Source organism: Hyla sarda, chromosome 3 (genome assembly GCF_029499605.1).
Source record: "Hyla sarda isolate aHylSar1 chromosome 3, aHylSar1.hap1, whole genome shotgun sequence".
NCBI classification, from domain to species: Eukaryota; Metazoa; Chordata; class Amphibia; order Anura; family Hylidae; genus Hyla; species Hyla sarda.
In genome coordinates this window covers 331,008,429-331,024,071 of record NC_079191.1, presented here as the reverse complement: position 1 = coordinate 331,024,071, position 15,643 = coordinate 331,008,429, and the positions used below count along the sequence as shown (strand labels likewise).

Genomic DNA, 15,643 nt, shown 5'->3' with positions numbered 1-15,643 from the left:
TTTTTTAGGTAGTACTACTACTCCAAGCATGGAACAGACTTTTCCATGATGGGAGTTGCAGTGCCTGTACTAATAGACAGATCGCCCCAAGTGTCACTCCTGACACCTGATTCGATTGTCCTTTCTATTGCAGAGATGCGGAGCGGCTTTCTCCTGCGCCTGCATCTCTGCTCTATACTCTGGCCGGCCAGTGATGTGAACAGAAATTCACATCACTGATTCATATTTTCTGCCCAGAGTGGTGAATGGCTGGATGGGGCCAGCCAATCACCTGCTGTAGTACCTATATTAATAGTCAGAAGTGACACCTGCTGCGATCTATCTATTAATGCAGGTACTACAGCTCCCTGCATGGAGCAGAGTGTGCTCCATGTTGGGAGCAGTAGTACCTGCAGTTAAGGACAGATCACAGCGGGTGTCACTCCTGACATCCACTGTGATCGTCCTGTATAATGTATTAATGCGGGTGGCACTGCAGCTCTTCTCTGGTTCCCTGCACTGCCGTATATATACCTATTATTCATATTTCCCACAGACAGTTGTGATTGGCTGGAACCATCTGGCCAATCACAGCTCTCTGTGGGATATATGAATCTGTGATGTAAAGAACTTCACATCGCAGAATACAGTGCAGGAGACCAGAGAAGAGCGGCAGTGCTGCCCATTTCTATAGGTTATATAGGAGGATCGCAATGGGTACCAGAAGTGACACGTGGGGCAATCTGTCTATTAGTACAGGTACTACTTCTCCCATCAGTCTGTTCCATGCCGGGAGTAGTAGTACTACCTAAAAAATGTAAAAAAAATAAAAGCAAAAAAGGGAAAAAAGTTAAAAACACACACACTTGATTAAATACATTATTAAAATACATTACTAATAAAAATTTTAACAAAATTTATTTTAAATATATAATATTTTTACATTTACATGGCCCCTTTATACATTTTTATTGTTGGCTACATTTTTTGTTCCCTGCCCTCCCACATAAATTGATCCCTGTTTTGGTTAACCAGGGGCACAAGGCAGGGGTACCTGTTGTCACCCATGCTGTTTGCGCTCTTCATAGAGCCGCTAGCAAAATAAATTAGGGATACTGATCCCGATACTGATTTACCTAGACACCCAACAATCATCTCCTAATTTAATTTGGAAAAGAGGGCTGAAACCTGCAACTTTAAAGTGTTTGGAGAAAGACCTAAGTCAAAGCCATCCTGCAGAAAATTAAGTATCTGAGGAATGTTAGGGGATTCAAGTGAAAAAGAAGACCCACACCAAAAAATTTATTTTTTCCAAACCTTAGAATAGCTCTTACAGGTGAAAGACTTGCGACTGGCTAGCAGGGTGTTAATTACTTTTTCAGAGAAACCCCTTCTTTCTAGCAGGAGCTTCTCCGTTTCCAGGCCGCTAAGCTGAGGGTATGAACCTGACTGTGCTGGACTGGACCCTGGTGTTAGTAGATCTGGACCCTGGGTTAGTAGATCTGGACGAGGAGGAAACCGTATTGGATCTTCCACACTCATAGATTTTAGAAGAGGAAACCAACTCCTTTTGGGCCAAAAGGGGGTGATGAGGATTAACGTACAAGAGTGGATCATCAGCTTGTGTAGTACTCTGGGGATTGGGACTGTTGGAGGGAAGACATATCCCAGGCTTGAACTAGAGAATCCACTGCCACTGGAGAGTCTCTGGGATTCAGAGAGAAGAAACTGCTCACTTTGTGATTCTTCCTGGAGGCATACATATCTATCTGGGGTAGACCCCAGGCATTGACTATTGACGAAAATGCCCAGTCAGCTAGCATCCATTCCCCCGAATCTATAAAGTGTCGTCTTATAAAAGTCTGCTCTGATGTTCCATATCCCCCTGAGATGAACTGCTGAGATGGAAAGTATATTCTGTTCTGCCCAACAGAATATTTGACCTGAGATAGATTGTAGGGCTGAGTGGCGAGGCCCCCCCTGAGGACGAATGAACGCCACTGCGGTTCTGTTGTCTGAGTAAATGAGGACGTGTCTGTCTTTGCAGTAAAGTTCCAAGTCCTGTAGAGCCATCTAGATGGCTAACAACTCTTTCAGGTTTCCTGACCTGTCTGCTAGAGCGTGACTCCATTTCCCTTGTACCGAAAGCTTTCCTGAGTGGGCTCCCCAACCCTGAACACTGGCATCCGTGGTAATGATCCTGGGGTTTGTTTGATGCCAGAGTACACCCCTTACAGGATTTTGGAGGGAAAGCCACCATCTTAGCTGGGTCTTTAACTGTGATGGAAGAAGAATTTTTTTGTCTAAGGAGGTTTGCTTTTTGTCCCATACCCCTAGAATCCATTTCTGGAGTGGTACTGAGCCCAAGCCACCGCCGGGATGGAAGATCTTAGCAATCCTAGGACCGACATGGCAAATCTTAGAGTACAACTTTTGAGAGTAAGAAGTATACGTATCTGATCCTGTATCTTTTGGATCTTTTGTCTGGGAAGGAGGGACTGTTGGGCTACTGAATCCAAGAGGATTCCTAAAAAGACCTTCCTGCAACTTGGTAGTAAGTCGGATTTGTCTAGGTTCAAGATCCAACCAAGATCTTGACGGACCTGTGCCGTTCTTTTTATATGTTTTTAGGTAAAGAACAGAGTCCACCAGAATCAAAATGTCATCCAAGTAAGGTATTACCAGAATTTTCTCCTTTCTGAGAACCGCCACCACCTCCGCTATCACTTTTGTGAAAATGCGGGGGCCGAGGAGAGCCCTAAGGGCAGACAAACAAATTGAAAATGGCGGACTCTTCTGTCCCACTGGACAGCGAATCTTAGGGTTGTGAGTCTATGTGGATAGGGAGGTGGTAATACACGTCCCTGAGATCTATTGTGGCCATGACTGCACTGTCTTTTATGAGATGATTGGCTGACCTCACTGTTTCCATCCTGAAATTCCTGTATGTAACTAGTCTGTTTAAGGGTTTCAGATTGATGATAGTCCTGAATTTACCATTTGGCTTCTTGATTAGAAACAGATTGGAATAATGACCTGAACCCCTCTGGTTTTTCGGGACCTCTATGACTGCCCCTAAACTCAATAGATTCTGGACCCCCTGAAGGAGTAAGGCTAGGGAACCTGGGGATTTGGTTACCACAAATCTTGGGGAAGGGGGAGAGGAGAATTCTACCCGGTAACCCTCTTGGATTATGTTGACTATCCAAGGGTTGGGAATCATTGATTCCCAAATGGGGGCGAAGGATGACAATCTCGCCCCTACCGGAATGGTGTCATTGTTTACCTCCTCCAGCGCTAGACTGGTTGGGGTTAAACAAGAAACCTCTTCCTCTACTTCCTTTTCTATTGCCCTTACCTCTATAGGGCTGATTAGTCTGAGAAAAGAGGCGAAAGGGGGGCTTTTTTGGTTGAGCTTTCTCTTTGGGAAAACCTTTTTTATTGTCCGAGGCTTTAGCCAGGATATTATCCAAATCAGCTCCAAAAACAAATTGTCCATGAAATGGAAGGACGGCAAATTTGTTTTTGGAGGTAACATCCCCTGTCCAGGATTTTAACCAGAGCACCCTTCTAGAAATATTTGACAGAAAAGCAGTGTGGGCAGATAATCTGACGGATTCTACAGATGCATTCGCAAGAAAATTGGTAGACATTTTAAGAATAGGGAGACTTGTAATTATATCCTCTTTAGGGGTATCCACCTGTAAGTGTAGCTTTAGTTGGTCAATCCATATGCCTAAGGTTCTAGCTACACAAGTGGAAGCTACATTAGGTCTAAGCAACGTAGCTGCTGCTTCCCAAGATTTTTTTTAAAGACTCTAACTTTCGGGCCATTGGATCCTTTAACTGAGAGGAGTCTTCAAACGGTAAGGAGGTATGTTTGGCCACCTTGGCTATGGGAGAGTCAGCCTGTGGAATAGTGTCCCAATTAGATGAGTCAGTCTCAGCAAAGGGATAACGTCTCGTAATGCCCTAAGAATCAAGGACCCCTTATCTGGTGTAACCCATTCGTTATTAATGATCTTATGAATGTTCGGATGAACAGGGAAGGAGGAAGACTTATGGTCACCTAGGCCTCCGAATAGCTCATCCTGAATGGTTTTAACCTCTTGTACCTCCTCAAGATTAAGGGTGGCTCTAACCACTTTAATAAGCTCCTCAATGTCCTCAGGATTAAACAAAAATCTTTTAAAACCCGTATCCTCTTCTTCTTGTGGGCTGTCTACACATTCACCCTCCTCTATGTCCTGATGAGATGTATTATCATCAGAGTTGGAGAAATAGACCATTTCAGCTTTTGTTTGGATCTTTTGAGATCCAGACGGGACCGCCTGACTTGAAGAAGAGGATTTAGAAGCCTGGATTTCAGACTGAATCATTGATCTAATATCTTTCACAAAATCCGGAGTTTCCTCTGAGACTAACTTGGCAATACATCTTTTACATAGCGGTTTTTTAGAAGACACCTGAGGTACCTTATTACAGATTACACATTTCTTTATTTTTAGATTTTGTTTTTATGGAAATCAAAGGAGTATCCTTTTCTCCCTAAAAAATAAAGGGAGGAAAGGATCAGACAGTAGTTCTGAAGATAGGCCAGGGTACAACCCTATAGGCCTTCCTTACTCACGGTTACTTGGATCTGCACGGGCTCAACCCCAGTGGCTTTGACCGGTGTGGACATCCTGGAAAACGACTGTAGCAGCACAAATTACATCGGCTGTGACAGAAAGCACCTTCAAGGGAACGGTGATAGAGGCTTGAAATCCATTATGGTAAAGGCCAAAAATCAAACCAGCATCAGGAGTATTTACAAGATATTCTGTGGCAGATAATAGGACATAGCAGCTGCAGTGCTGTAGCTGGTCCCTGCGGCGTTAGCGGCGTCGGCTTCTCTATAGAGCTCCTGTAGAGTAAGCACCTCTTGAAATCTTCCTGATTCCTAAATACAGAGGGATTTTGAAATCCCCGCCTCTCCTCTGGCCAGGTGTGACGTCAAACGCCATACACGAGGCCGGACTTGCACTCCGGAGGACTCCTACGTCACCGGAAGTGACGCTTTACCATAGTCCTCCGGGTTAGCGATGCCGAAAAAAGAAAAATAGTCTTTGTTTCCGGGAACCTCTGGCATAAAGGTATTTCCTATGGGGCAGACTAACCCCCGATTTTAGCAGAAGAAAAGCTCTCCTGCACTCTCAGCTAGGTTCTTTCCCTAATCGGGACAGGAAAAACACTGGGAAGGGAGAGTAAGGGGTGGGGTTTTAAACTCTCAGTGTTTTTCCTGTCCCAATTAGGCAGGTGTACAGCATGCTTGATAAAGGCTATTGCCGAAACGTTGCATTCTATTTGGGAATAAAACCACCAGCTTATTTTGATCCAAGACCTACTTGTGCAGTGATTTGTTGAAATTGATGTCCATATTTCCTGGGCTGGCAGCCTGGGCAACCACTTGCACGTAGGGTGGTCCCCGGTGCGGTCTTACCTGCTATATTTATATTTGTACATACATTTAAATAATTTCTTTTGTAAAAGGCTTATTAATTAGAAAACTTTCGCCTTTTCGCCTTTTTTTTCGCCAGGCAGGGATCGGACCGGGATGCCTGCTGAAATCATTCAGCAGGCATCCCGTGCAAATGCCCAGGGGGGGTCATCAGACCCTCCCATGTCAGCGATCGTGGCAAATCGCCGGTGAATTCACACCTGCGATTTGCGCAATTCCGGGTCATACGGGTCTATGGTGACCCGGAAAATAAGGGGGATCAGGGTTGTCCAAGACACCCTTGGTCCCCCTGAAGGGATAGGAGTGAGGTGGCAGGGGTGCCACCCCATCTATCCCTGCTATTGGTCGTATAGACGCGACGACCAGTAGCAGATCGGGGGCGGGGTGGGTTAACTTTCGGTTTCCCCGTTCTGCCCACCCACTGTAGGCGGGGCAGAACGGCAAAACCGATGGGGACCGGCACGGAAGTCCACTTACCCATCTGTGGCAGCGGAGCGACGATCAGTGACGGAGGTCAGTGGCAGAAGAGGAAGGCGACGCAGCTCCCTGGATTCTACGGAAGCCGGTGAGTTGCCTAGCAACATCTGGAGGGCTACAGTCTGAGACCACTATACAGTTGTCTCTAAACTGTAGCCCTCCAGATCTTGCAAAACTACAACTCCTAGCATGCCCAGACAGCTGTTTGCTGTCTGGGAATACTGGGATTTGTAGTTTTGCAACATCTGGAGGGCCACAGTTTGGAGATCACTATGCAGTGGTCTCTAAACTGTAGCTCTCCAGATGTTGCAAAACTGCAAATCCCAGCATGCCCAGACAGCAAACATCTGTCTCGGCATGCTGGGAGTTGTAGTTACGTACCTCCAGCTGTTGCATAACTACATCTCCCAGCATGCCCTTTGGCGATCAGTACATGCTAGGAGTTGTAGTTTTGCAACAGCTGGAGGCACACTGGTTGGAAAATAATAAGTTAGGTAACAGTACAGAGTACGGAAATACCCCAGATGTGGGCATAAAATGCTCTGTGGGCGTACAACAAGGCTCAGGAGTGAGAGTGCACTATGTACATTTGAGGCCTAAATTGGGGATTTGCACAGGGGTGGCTGATTTTACAGCGGTTCTGACATAAACACAAAAAAAAAAAAAAATACCCATGTGTGACCCCATTTTGGAAACTACACCCCTCACGGAACTTAACAAGGGGTATAGTGAGCCTTAACACCCCACAGGTGTTTGACGAATTTGCGTTAAAAGTTGGATGGGAAAATGAAAAAAATAAATAAATAAATTCACTAAAATGCTGGTGTTACCCTAAATGTTTCATTTTCACAAATAGGAAAAAAAGGAAAAAAGAACATGCCAGTGTAAAAAATTAAGATTTTGAATTTTCTCCTTCAATTTGCTGCTATTCCTGTGAAACAACTAAAGGGTTAACAAACCTTTTGAATGTCACTTTGAATACTTATTTATGGGTTATTTCTAATATGCAGGCCCTTCAAATCCACTTCAAAACTGAACTGGTCCCTGAAAAATTTCGATTTTGAAAATTTGGTGAAAATTTGGAAAATTGCTGCCATACTTTGAAGCCCTCTGATTTCTTCCAAAAGTCAAAACATGTCAACTTTATGATGCAAATATAAAGTAGACATATTGTATGTGTATTGTATTATAAAAAAAATTTGGGGAATATCCATTTTCTTTATAAGCAGAGCTTCCAAGTGAAAAAAAATGCAAAATGTCATGAACATTTTTGCCGCTAATCGCGGCATCCCGCAGCGCCCGGAAAGATGGTGGCTATCACTGATAGCCAGCCATCTTACCATGCGACCACGGGGGGTTTCATCCCCCCCCCCCCAGCGATCGCTGCTATCAGCTGGTCAAATCTGACTAGCTGATAGCAGAGTTTCGCTATCAGAATACTTAGCAGCGCGGTGTGTGAGTCCCCATCACGGGGATCGGGACACACTCCGCTCTGCTAAGTGTCCCTGACCCGTCCCCCGGCGTCACTTACCCGTCCGAGCGGTGTCCCGAGCGGTCCCGGCGCGAGCGACGTCCTCCATGCGGTCCCGGCGGCGCTGCGTCCCGGAGGTGAGTTTCCGGCAGCAGTGCGGCATCTTCATTGGCAGCAGTGAGATCGCCGTAAAGCGATCTCACTGCTGCCTCTGGGAGTTTCAAAACTGCAACTCCCAGCATGCCCAGACAGCCTTTGGCTTTCTGGGCATGCTGGGAGTTGTAGTTTTGCAACATCTGGAGTTCCTCAGTTTGGAGACCACTGTATAATGGTCTCCAATCTGTGCTCTTCTAGATGTTGCAAAACTACAAATCTCAGCATGCTCAGTCTGTCCAGGCATGCTGGGAATTGTAGTTCTCTAACATCTGGAAGAGCACAGATTGGAGACCATTATACAGTATCGCCGTGCTCGTGAGAAATTGCCTTACAAATTTTGGGGGGCTTTTTCTTCTTTAACCCCTTATGAAAAGGTGAAGTTGGGGTCTACACCAGCATGTTAGTGTAAAAAAAATATTTTTTTTACACTGACATGCTGGTGTTGCCCTATACTTTTCATTTTCACAAGAGGTAAAAGGGAAAAAAGACCTTCTAAATTTGTAATGCAATTTCTCCTGAGTACGGAGATACCCCATATGTGGGCGCAAAGTGCTCTGGGGGCGCACAACAAGGCCCAGAAGGGAGAGTGCGCCATGTACATTTGAGGTGATTTGCACAGGGGTGGCTGATTGTTACAGCAGTTCTGACAAACGCAAAACAATGAATATTCATATGTGACCCCATTTTGGAAACTACACCCCTCACGGAATGTAATAAGGGGTGCAGTGAGCATTTACACCCCACTGGTGTATGACAGATTTTTGGAACAGTGGTCTGTGAAAATGAAAAATAACATTTTTGATTTGCACAGTCCACTGTTTCAAATATCTGTCAAACGCCAGTGGGGTGTAAATGCTCACTGCACCCCTTATTAAATTCCATGAGGGGTATAGTTTCCAAAATGGGGTCACATGTGGGGGGGGGTCCACTGTTCTGGCACCATAGGGGCTTCCTAAATGGGACATGCCCCCCAAAAACCCTTTCAGAAAAACTCACTCTCCAAAATCCCATTGTCGCTCCTTCCATTCTGAGCCCTCTACTGCGCCAGCCGAACACTTTACATACGCATATGAGGTATTTCCTTACTCGAGAGAAATTGGGTTACAAATTTTAGGGTGATTTCTCTCCTTTTACCCCTTGTAAAAATTCAAAAATTGGGTCTACAAGAAAATGCGAGTGTAAAAAATGAAGATTTAGAATTTTCTCCTTCACTTTGCTGCTATTCCTGTGAAACACCTAAAGGGTTAAAACACTTACTGAATGTCATTTTGAATACTTTGGGGGGTGCAGTTTTTATAATGGGGTCATTTATGGGGTATTTCTAATATGAAGACCCTTAAAATCCACTTCCAACCTGAACTGGGCCCTGAAAAATTACGATTTTGAAAATCTTGAGAAAAATTGGAAAATTGCTGCGGAACTTTGAAGCCCTCTGGTGTCTTCCAAAAGTAAAAACTTGTCAATTTTTTTATGCAAACACAAAGTAGACATATTGTATATGTGAATCAATATGTAATTTATTTGGAATATCCATTTTCCTTTCAAGCAGAGACTTTCAAAGTTAGAAAAATGCTAAATTTTCAACATTTTCATGAAATTTTTAGATTTTTTACCAAGAAAGGATGCAAATATCAGTGAAATTTTACCAATAACATAAAGTAGAATATGTCACGAAAAAACATTCTCTGAATCAGAATGATAAGTAAAAGCATTCCAGAGTTATTAATGTTTAAAGTGACAGTGGTCAGATTTTCAAAAAATGCCCAGGTCCTGAAGGTGAAAATGGGCTGGGTCATGAAGGGGTTAAGGGTGGGGTCAAATTTTCTGTGTAGTTCCTGCTGCATATTTTCCTGCCCATTAAAGTCAATGGGTTGCAAAATCTGTTGCATATCTTTGCTACCCAGTGACTTCAATGTGTAGGAAAATACACAGCAAAATACGGCACATGTGACCCTACGTTTAAGTGTTACGCAGAACCAGTACAGTGGCGCGCACAGAGTTTTTTTTGTTTCGCACACATTTTCTTGTGGCTTTGGATGTTAGGTGTGAAATCCACAGCAAAGTAGATTTGCTGCAACCAATTCCCAAGTGGGAAAATATGCCATGTGTACATTTCCCCTAATGGAGATGTAAGCACTTCATGTGCCATATGATTTCCTCATACAACACTATAGCTACAGAATTGTCATGCCATGAAACATACCATATATTTTTTTAGTATGGGTATTCATTCTATTTTAGAATAACTATTTCAGGGGTGCTGAAACTACTTGTCCAAGGGACTAAAGCGGAACACAATCTACTTGTCCCTCATGACGATCCACTTGTCCTGGTAGATTCAGCCAAAATAGTATGAAAATAGGGTCTTTTATTAGTTTCTGCACTTTGGTCTTCACTTTAGTTTTTTCCTCCTCGTCCCATAATAGCCATAACTCTTATGACCCAGACACATATGAGGCTTGTTTTTTTGCATGGGAAGTATACTTTGTAATGACACCTTTTTATTTTTCCATAACTTATGCTCTGAAACAAAAAAAAAATATTTGTGAGGTGAAATTGAGAAAAATACAGATTTTGGGGTTTCATAAATTTTTTTTTTGCCATTCACCTTGTTGTCTAACTTACATATTATTTTGAAACTTTAGGTTGGCTTGATTACGCCAATACCAAATTTGTTTTGTTTCCGAGATTTTTTTAATTTTTTTTTTTTAAACTGTAAACTGGGCTGTATAAGTGCTCATTTTTTGGGCCGTAATATGCTGTTTGTATCGGTACCATTTTGGCATTGATGTGACTTTTTGAACACTTTTTTACTTCATTTTTTCTGGGATATGAGGTTATAAACACAAAAAACGCAATTCTGTTATTTTTTTTATGTGAACACCATTTACCGTACGGGATATAAAATGTTATTTTTTAATAGTTCAGTCAATTTGCGTGTTTCCCTTTGCTTAATTGAAAGGGGGCGGGCTCTTTTCTGCTGTCCGCAGCAGATTTTCCGAGGCGGGAATTTACGCTGCGGAAAATCCACTACAAGCCCCATTGAAATCAGAAGGGTCTGCGGCAGATTTTCCGCAGCGGAAATTCTGCCGTGGACAGCGGAGAAGAGCCCGCCCCCTTTTAAACACGCAGCGGGAAACCCGTGAATAAATCCACCCGTGTGAATGTACCTCTAATATGGAAGTGGTTAATGGGTGTTTTTAAACTTTTTTTTTTATACACTTTTATTTTAGGAGGAATCATTTAGATTCCACATACTGATCAATGAACTCCATTTGATCTGTGATCGTTTGATTGAACCTGCTCAAGGCAGGCTCAATCAAATGCAGATCTATGGGGCAGCCATGGATCCAGAGGTAAGCCCTCCGGCTACCTCCATAGGGTTGGAAACACCCCCCCGAGATTGCGCTGCGAAGGGCCCCACTAGATTACAAGGGAGGGTTAAAAGATCCCTTTTAGACACTGCTGTCAACTTGACAGCAGTGATCTAAAGGATTAATAGCCGCCCGCGGCGATCACCGAATGCTATTAGGCTATTAGCGGCAGCCCCGGATACTTAAATCAGCTGGGGGCCACCGAGTATTGAGCAGGCTTGAGTCAGGAGCCCGCTCCATACACCCTGAGCGCCTGTGTGAGGTGCAGATTTACGTCCCATGCACCTCACACCGGCGTTCTGGGTGTATGGAGTGGGCAGGAGTCAGGAGCCTTCTCCATAGACACTGAGCACCGGTGTGAGGTGCAGACTTGTGTCCCATGCAAGTCTGCATCTGCTCCCGCACCTCACACCGGCATTATAAAGAAAAATTTAAAAAGGGGGGGGGGGGAGTCGATCCGGCCCTACTTGCCCGATACAGAGCCAAATCTATATTTAAAAAAAATCACCTGCCCGGCGCCCCGAACTACAGGCCGGCGATAGGATTTCCACATCCCTGTATTTCATTGAAATTTACTATTCTAGTGCCTTTTTGTGTTATATTGCTGTATTTAAATAGAAAATGTTGCCATAAAAATATCTTAATATAGTAGAAACATTGTACGCTCATAGGTCGACATTTTTCATTGTTTTTAGACTGATTTTTGTGTCTAGAAAAGGCACAGAAAATGGTTTACACATTTCTGCAGATTTTGAGTTGTAGTCCACTGATTTTGGCAATACACAAGATATGGAAGGGTTTTATGAACTGCGCCTTTTCACAAAAGGTGCAAAGCCACTGAAAAGTCTCTAAAACGACACCAGCCCAGACTTAGCTTAGCTTTTTGGAAATGATTTCAGGAAATGGGACCTGCACAAAATTTGTTATATACTCTGTGACCATTTAATAAATTTGGTGCTCCTACACATTATCAGCACACAAAATAAGGTGTAGAAAAAAGCTTCACTTACACCTACAATGGTAAATGCCGGCCATACAATTTTTAAATATCTGTTTCATGTTTGTTTCCTAGGTAAGCAAATAAAGGATGGAAAGAAACCAGAACCGTGCAAGCCTATCTTGAAAGTGGAGTACAAAACAACAAGAAATGGGTGAGCAAACTATTATGAACTAGATATACATTAAAGTACTGGTTCCTGTATGAGCACAGAGAATCTGTCAGTGGACTGAGACCATCGCATTAAAGGGGTATTCCAGGAAAAAACTTTTTTTATATATCAACTGGCTCCAGAAAGTTAAACAGATTTGTAAATTACTTTTATAAAAAAAATCTTAATCCTTTCAGTACTTATGAGCTTCTGAAGTTAAGGTTATTCTTTTCTATCTAAATCCTCTCTGATGACACCTGTCTTGGGAAACACCCAGTTTAGAAGCAAATCCCCATAACAAACCTCTTTTAAACTGGGCGTTTCCCGAGACAGGTGTCATCAGAGAGGATTTAGACATAAAAGAACAACCTTAACTTCAGAAGCTCATAAGTACTGAAAGGATTAAGATTTTTTAATAGAAGTAATTTACAAATCTGTTTAACTTTCTGGAGCCAGTTGATATATATGAAAAAGTTTTTTCCTGGAATACCCCTTTAAGCAGACTCCGAGGGGCATGTCCCTCACTGCTTTCTCAAATACTCAGATGATGTAAGCAAAGGAAGTGCAGAGCTTCCACTTTTTTGGGCTACTTGTTTGTTCTAATTTGCATTCTGTATTACAGTTCTTCAGTGCAATAATACTAAAGTACACTATGAGTAACTATGCCATTGCATGGAATTGTATTTGAAAGAAAAAATTACATATGAAGGAGGAGTGGCAAATGTTGACAAATGGTGATCAAACTGGCAGCAGGTTAAACCACAAATTCCCTTTGTGGTTTAACCTGCTGCTTTTGAAGTGCGTTATAGGCATAGGGGGGAGGCCATCACATGGCAGTTTAATGGACTGTAGCAAAAAATCCTATGTTCCTGTCTAGTTAGGTACGGAAGTGTTGGCCATTTTGATATTTCTATTCAAATAAGTCTTAGTGATTAGTACCAAATGGTTCTGGTAAAACCAAACAAATGTGGATGCAGTCAGAAAATGTAATGTTGTTCATACTTTCATCATTTATATGACTTTATAGAATTGAAGAGATCCCAGCTGGATCTAGTGTGGAAGAAACCATATAAATTTTGCATTATTGCTTTCATTAGTGACTGTGTAATTGGCTAGTATGCTGGACATAATTTACATATATGGCATTTTATGCCAGATGCACGTCTCAAAATTAACTTGTATTCTGCTTAGAAGACGCAGCTGTGACACTTATATCTCTCGGTATAAAAACGTCATTTTTAGTTAACTTGACAGAAAAATATAGTTGGGAAAAAAGAAGAGTCTGCAGACCTATATATATAATATATATATATATATATATATATATATATATATATATATAAAACAAAAAAAGCCTTCCTGTTTGGACCTCGGTTTTATTACTTTCTAAAGAAGCCCCAAAACAAACCAATAGACACCCCTACATAACATACTTGTATTGTTTGTGTTTTTTCTCTGGAAAGGTAAACTTTCAGTTGTTCTTTGTTGTTTTATCTTTTTGTTTTTCAGCTGACTTTACACTCATTGTACTCATGGTAGATTAATGCTTTCAATCATTGTCCTTTCGGTCAGCTTCATAAATGTTAGTTTGTTTATATATGTGGGACTTTAAATTGTATCCTGTTTTGAATAAGTATTCTTATCTGAAGCCATGGTCCCGTGGATAGGGGACCCCCCCCCCCCCTTCCAATCTGGAGAACGTGGACAAATTAGTCCCCAGACTGAATGGTGCACACCGTAAATGTGTGACCTTGATTCCATTAATTCTTTATGAGGGTAAGTACACACAACGGTATGTCGTTGCGAAATTCCGACAGAATATTCTTTTTGAACATTCCGTTGCAGCAGAATGACAGATCTTTCAGCCACAGAAATCCCATTTTCGGCATCCACAGAAAGGATAGACTTGTCTATTCCATTTGCATATTCCGTTCGAAAATGTATTGTTGTCTTTGAGACGGCACATTTCCATGCGGTCCTAGTGCCCGCCGGATTATTGTCGAGTCTGGCTCTGGCTACTTTTCAGCGATCCCATATAGAATTAATGAAGAACTGGCCACACATCCACACCATTCATTCCAGGGATGTCCTGTGAATAAGGGATGACCTTTTTAGATGGAAATACTCCTTTACATTCCTATGATTGGTTATGTCAAATGCTGTCAAAGAGTTTTGTGTTGACAACATTGTCAAGAGCTCCCAGTTATTTATCTTTGGACACCATAGCACTCAGGATTACAAGTTATTTTAGCTGTCAGTATCCTAATGAATCTCTCATCTGAAATATGGAATTGTTTGGCTTAATTTCCACTGTTTGTCCCAAAAAGACATAGTAACATAGTTCATAAGGTTGAAAAAAGACCAGTGTCCATCAAGTTCAACCTATAACCCTAATGAGTCCCTACTGAGTTGATCCAGAGGAAGGCAAAAACCCCTCATACTAGAGGTTAAAATTCCTTCCCGACTCCAAAAATGGCAGTCAGAATAAATCCCTGGATCAACGTTCTGTCCCTATTAATCTAGTATCCATAACCAGCGATGTTATTATTCTCCAAAAATGCATTCAGACCCCTTTTGAACTCTTTTACAGAGTTCACCATGACCACCTCCTCAGGCAGATAATTCCACAGTCTCACTGCTCTTACAGTAAAGAACCCCCATCTGTGCTGGTGTAGGAACCTTCTTTCCTCTAAACGTAGAGGATGCCCCCTTGTTATAGATACAGTCCTGGGTATAAATAGATCATGGGAGAGATCTCTGTACTGCCCCCTGATATATTCATACATAGTTATTATGTCTCCCCTAAGCCTTTTTTTTCTAAACTAACCCCAATTCTGCTAATCTTTCGGGTACTGTAGCCTTCCCATTCCCCGTATTACTCTGGTTGCCCGTCTGTGAACCCTCTCCAGCTCCACTATATCTTACTTGTACACTGGTGCCCAGTACTGTACACAGGATTCTATGTGTGGTCTGACTAGTGATTTGTACAGCGGTAGAATTATTTCCTTGTTGTCGGCATCCCATGATGCACCCCATGATTTTATTAGCCTTGGCAGCAGCTGCCCGACACTGGTCACTACAGCAAAATTTACTATTAACTAAGACTCCTAAATCCTTTTCCATGTTAGTCATCCAAGTGTGCTCCCATTTAATACATAATCCCAGCCCAGATTTTTCCTCCCCATGTGCATGACCTTACATTTATCAGTGTTTAACCTCATCTGCCACTTCTCAGCCCAAACCTCCAAACTATCCAGATCCATTTGTAACAGTGCACTGTCCTCTATAGTGTTTACCGCTTTACAGAGTTTAGTATCATCTGCAAAGATTGCTACTTTACTATTAAACTCCTCTACAAGGTCATTAATAAATATATTAAATAGAACAGGACGGACCCAGTCACCCAGTCAGAATAAGTACCTTTAATAACCACCCTCCTATCACTGAGCCAGTTACTTACCCACTTGCACACATTCTCCCCCAGCCCCATCCTTGTCATTTTATGCACCAACCTTTTATGTGGCACTGTATCAAATTC

General features: G+C 42.5%; 1 protein-coding gene across 4 annotated transcripts in view; it reads left to right on the top strand.

The window, feature by feature from the left end:
• Positions 1-15,643, top strand: part of STXBP5 (syntaxin binding protein 5) — a 530,024-nt gene that overhangs the window by 302,902 nt on the left and 211,479 nt on the right. For all 4 annotated transcript variants that reach the window (XM_056567305.1, XM_056567304.1, XM_056567306.1 and 1 more), the window contains one exon: positions 12,030-12,108. In XM_056567305.1, the coding sequence (XP_056423280.1) occupies positions 12,030-12,108 (79 nt within the window). The remainder of the gene's footprint in view (positions 1-12,029; positions 12,109-15,643) is intronic.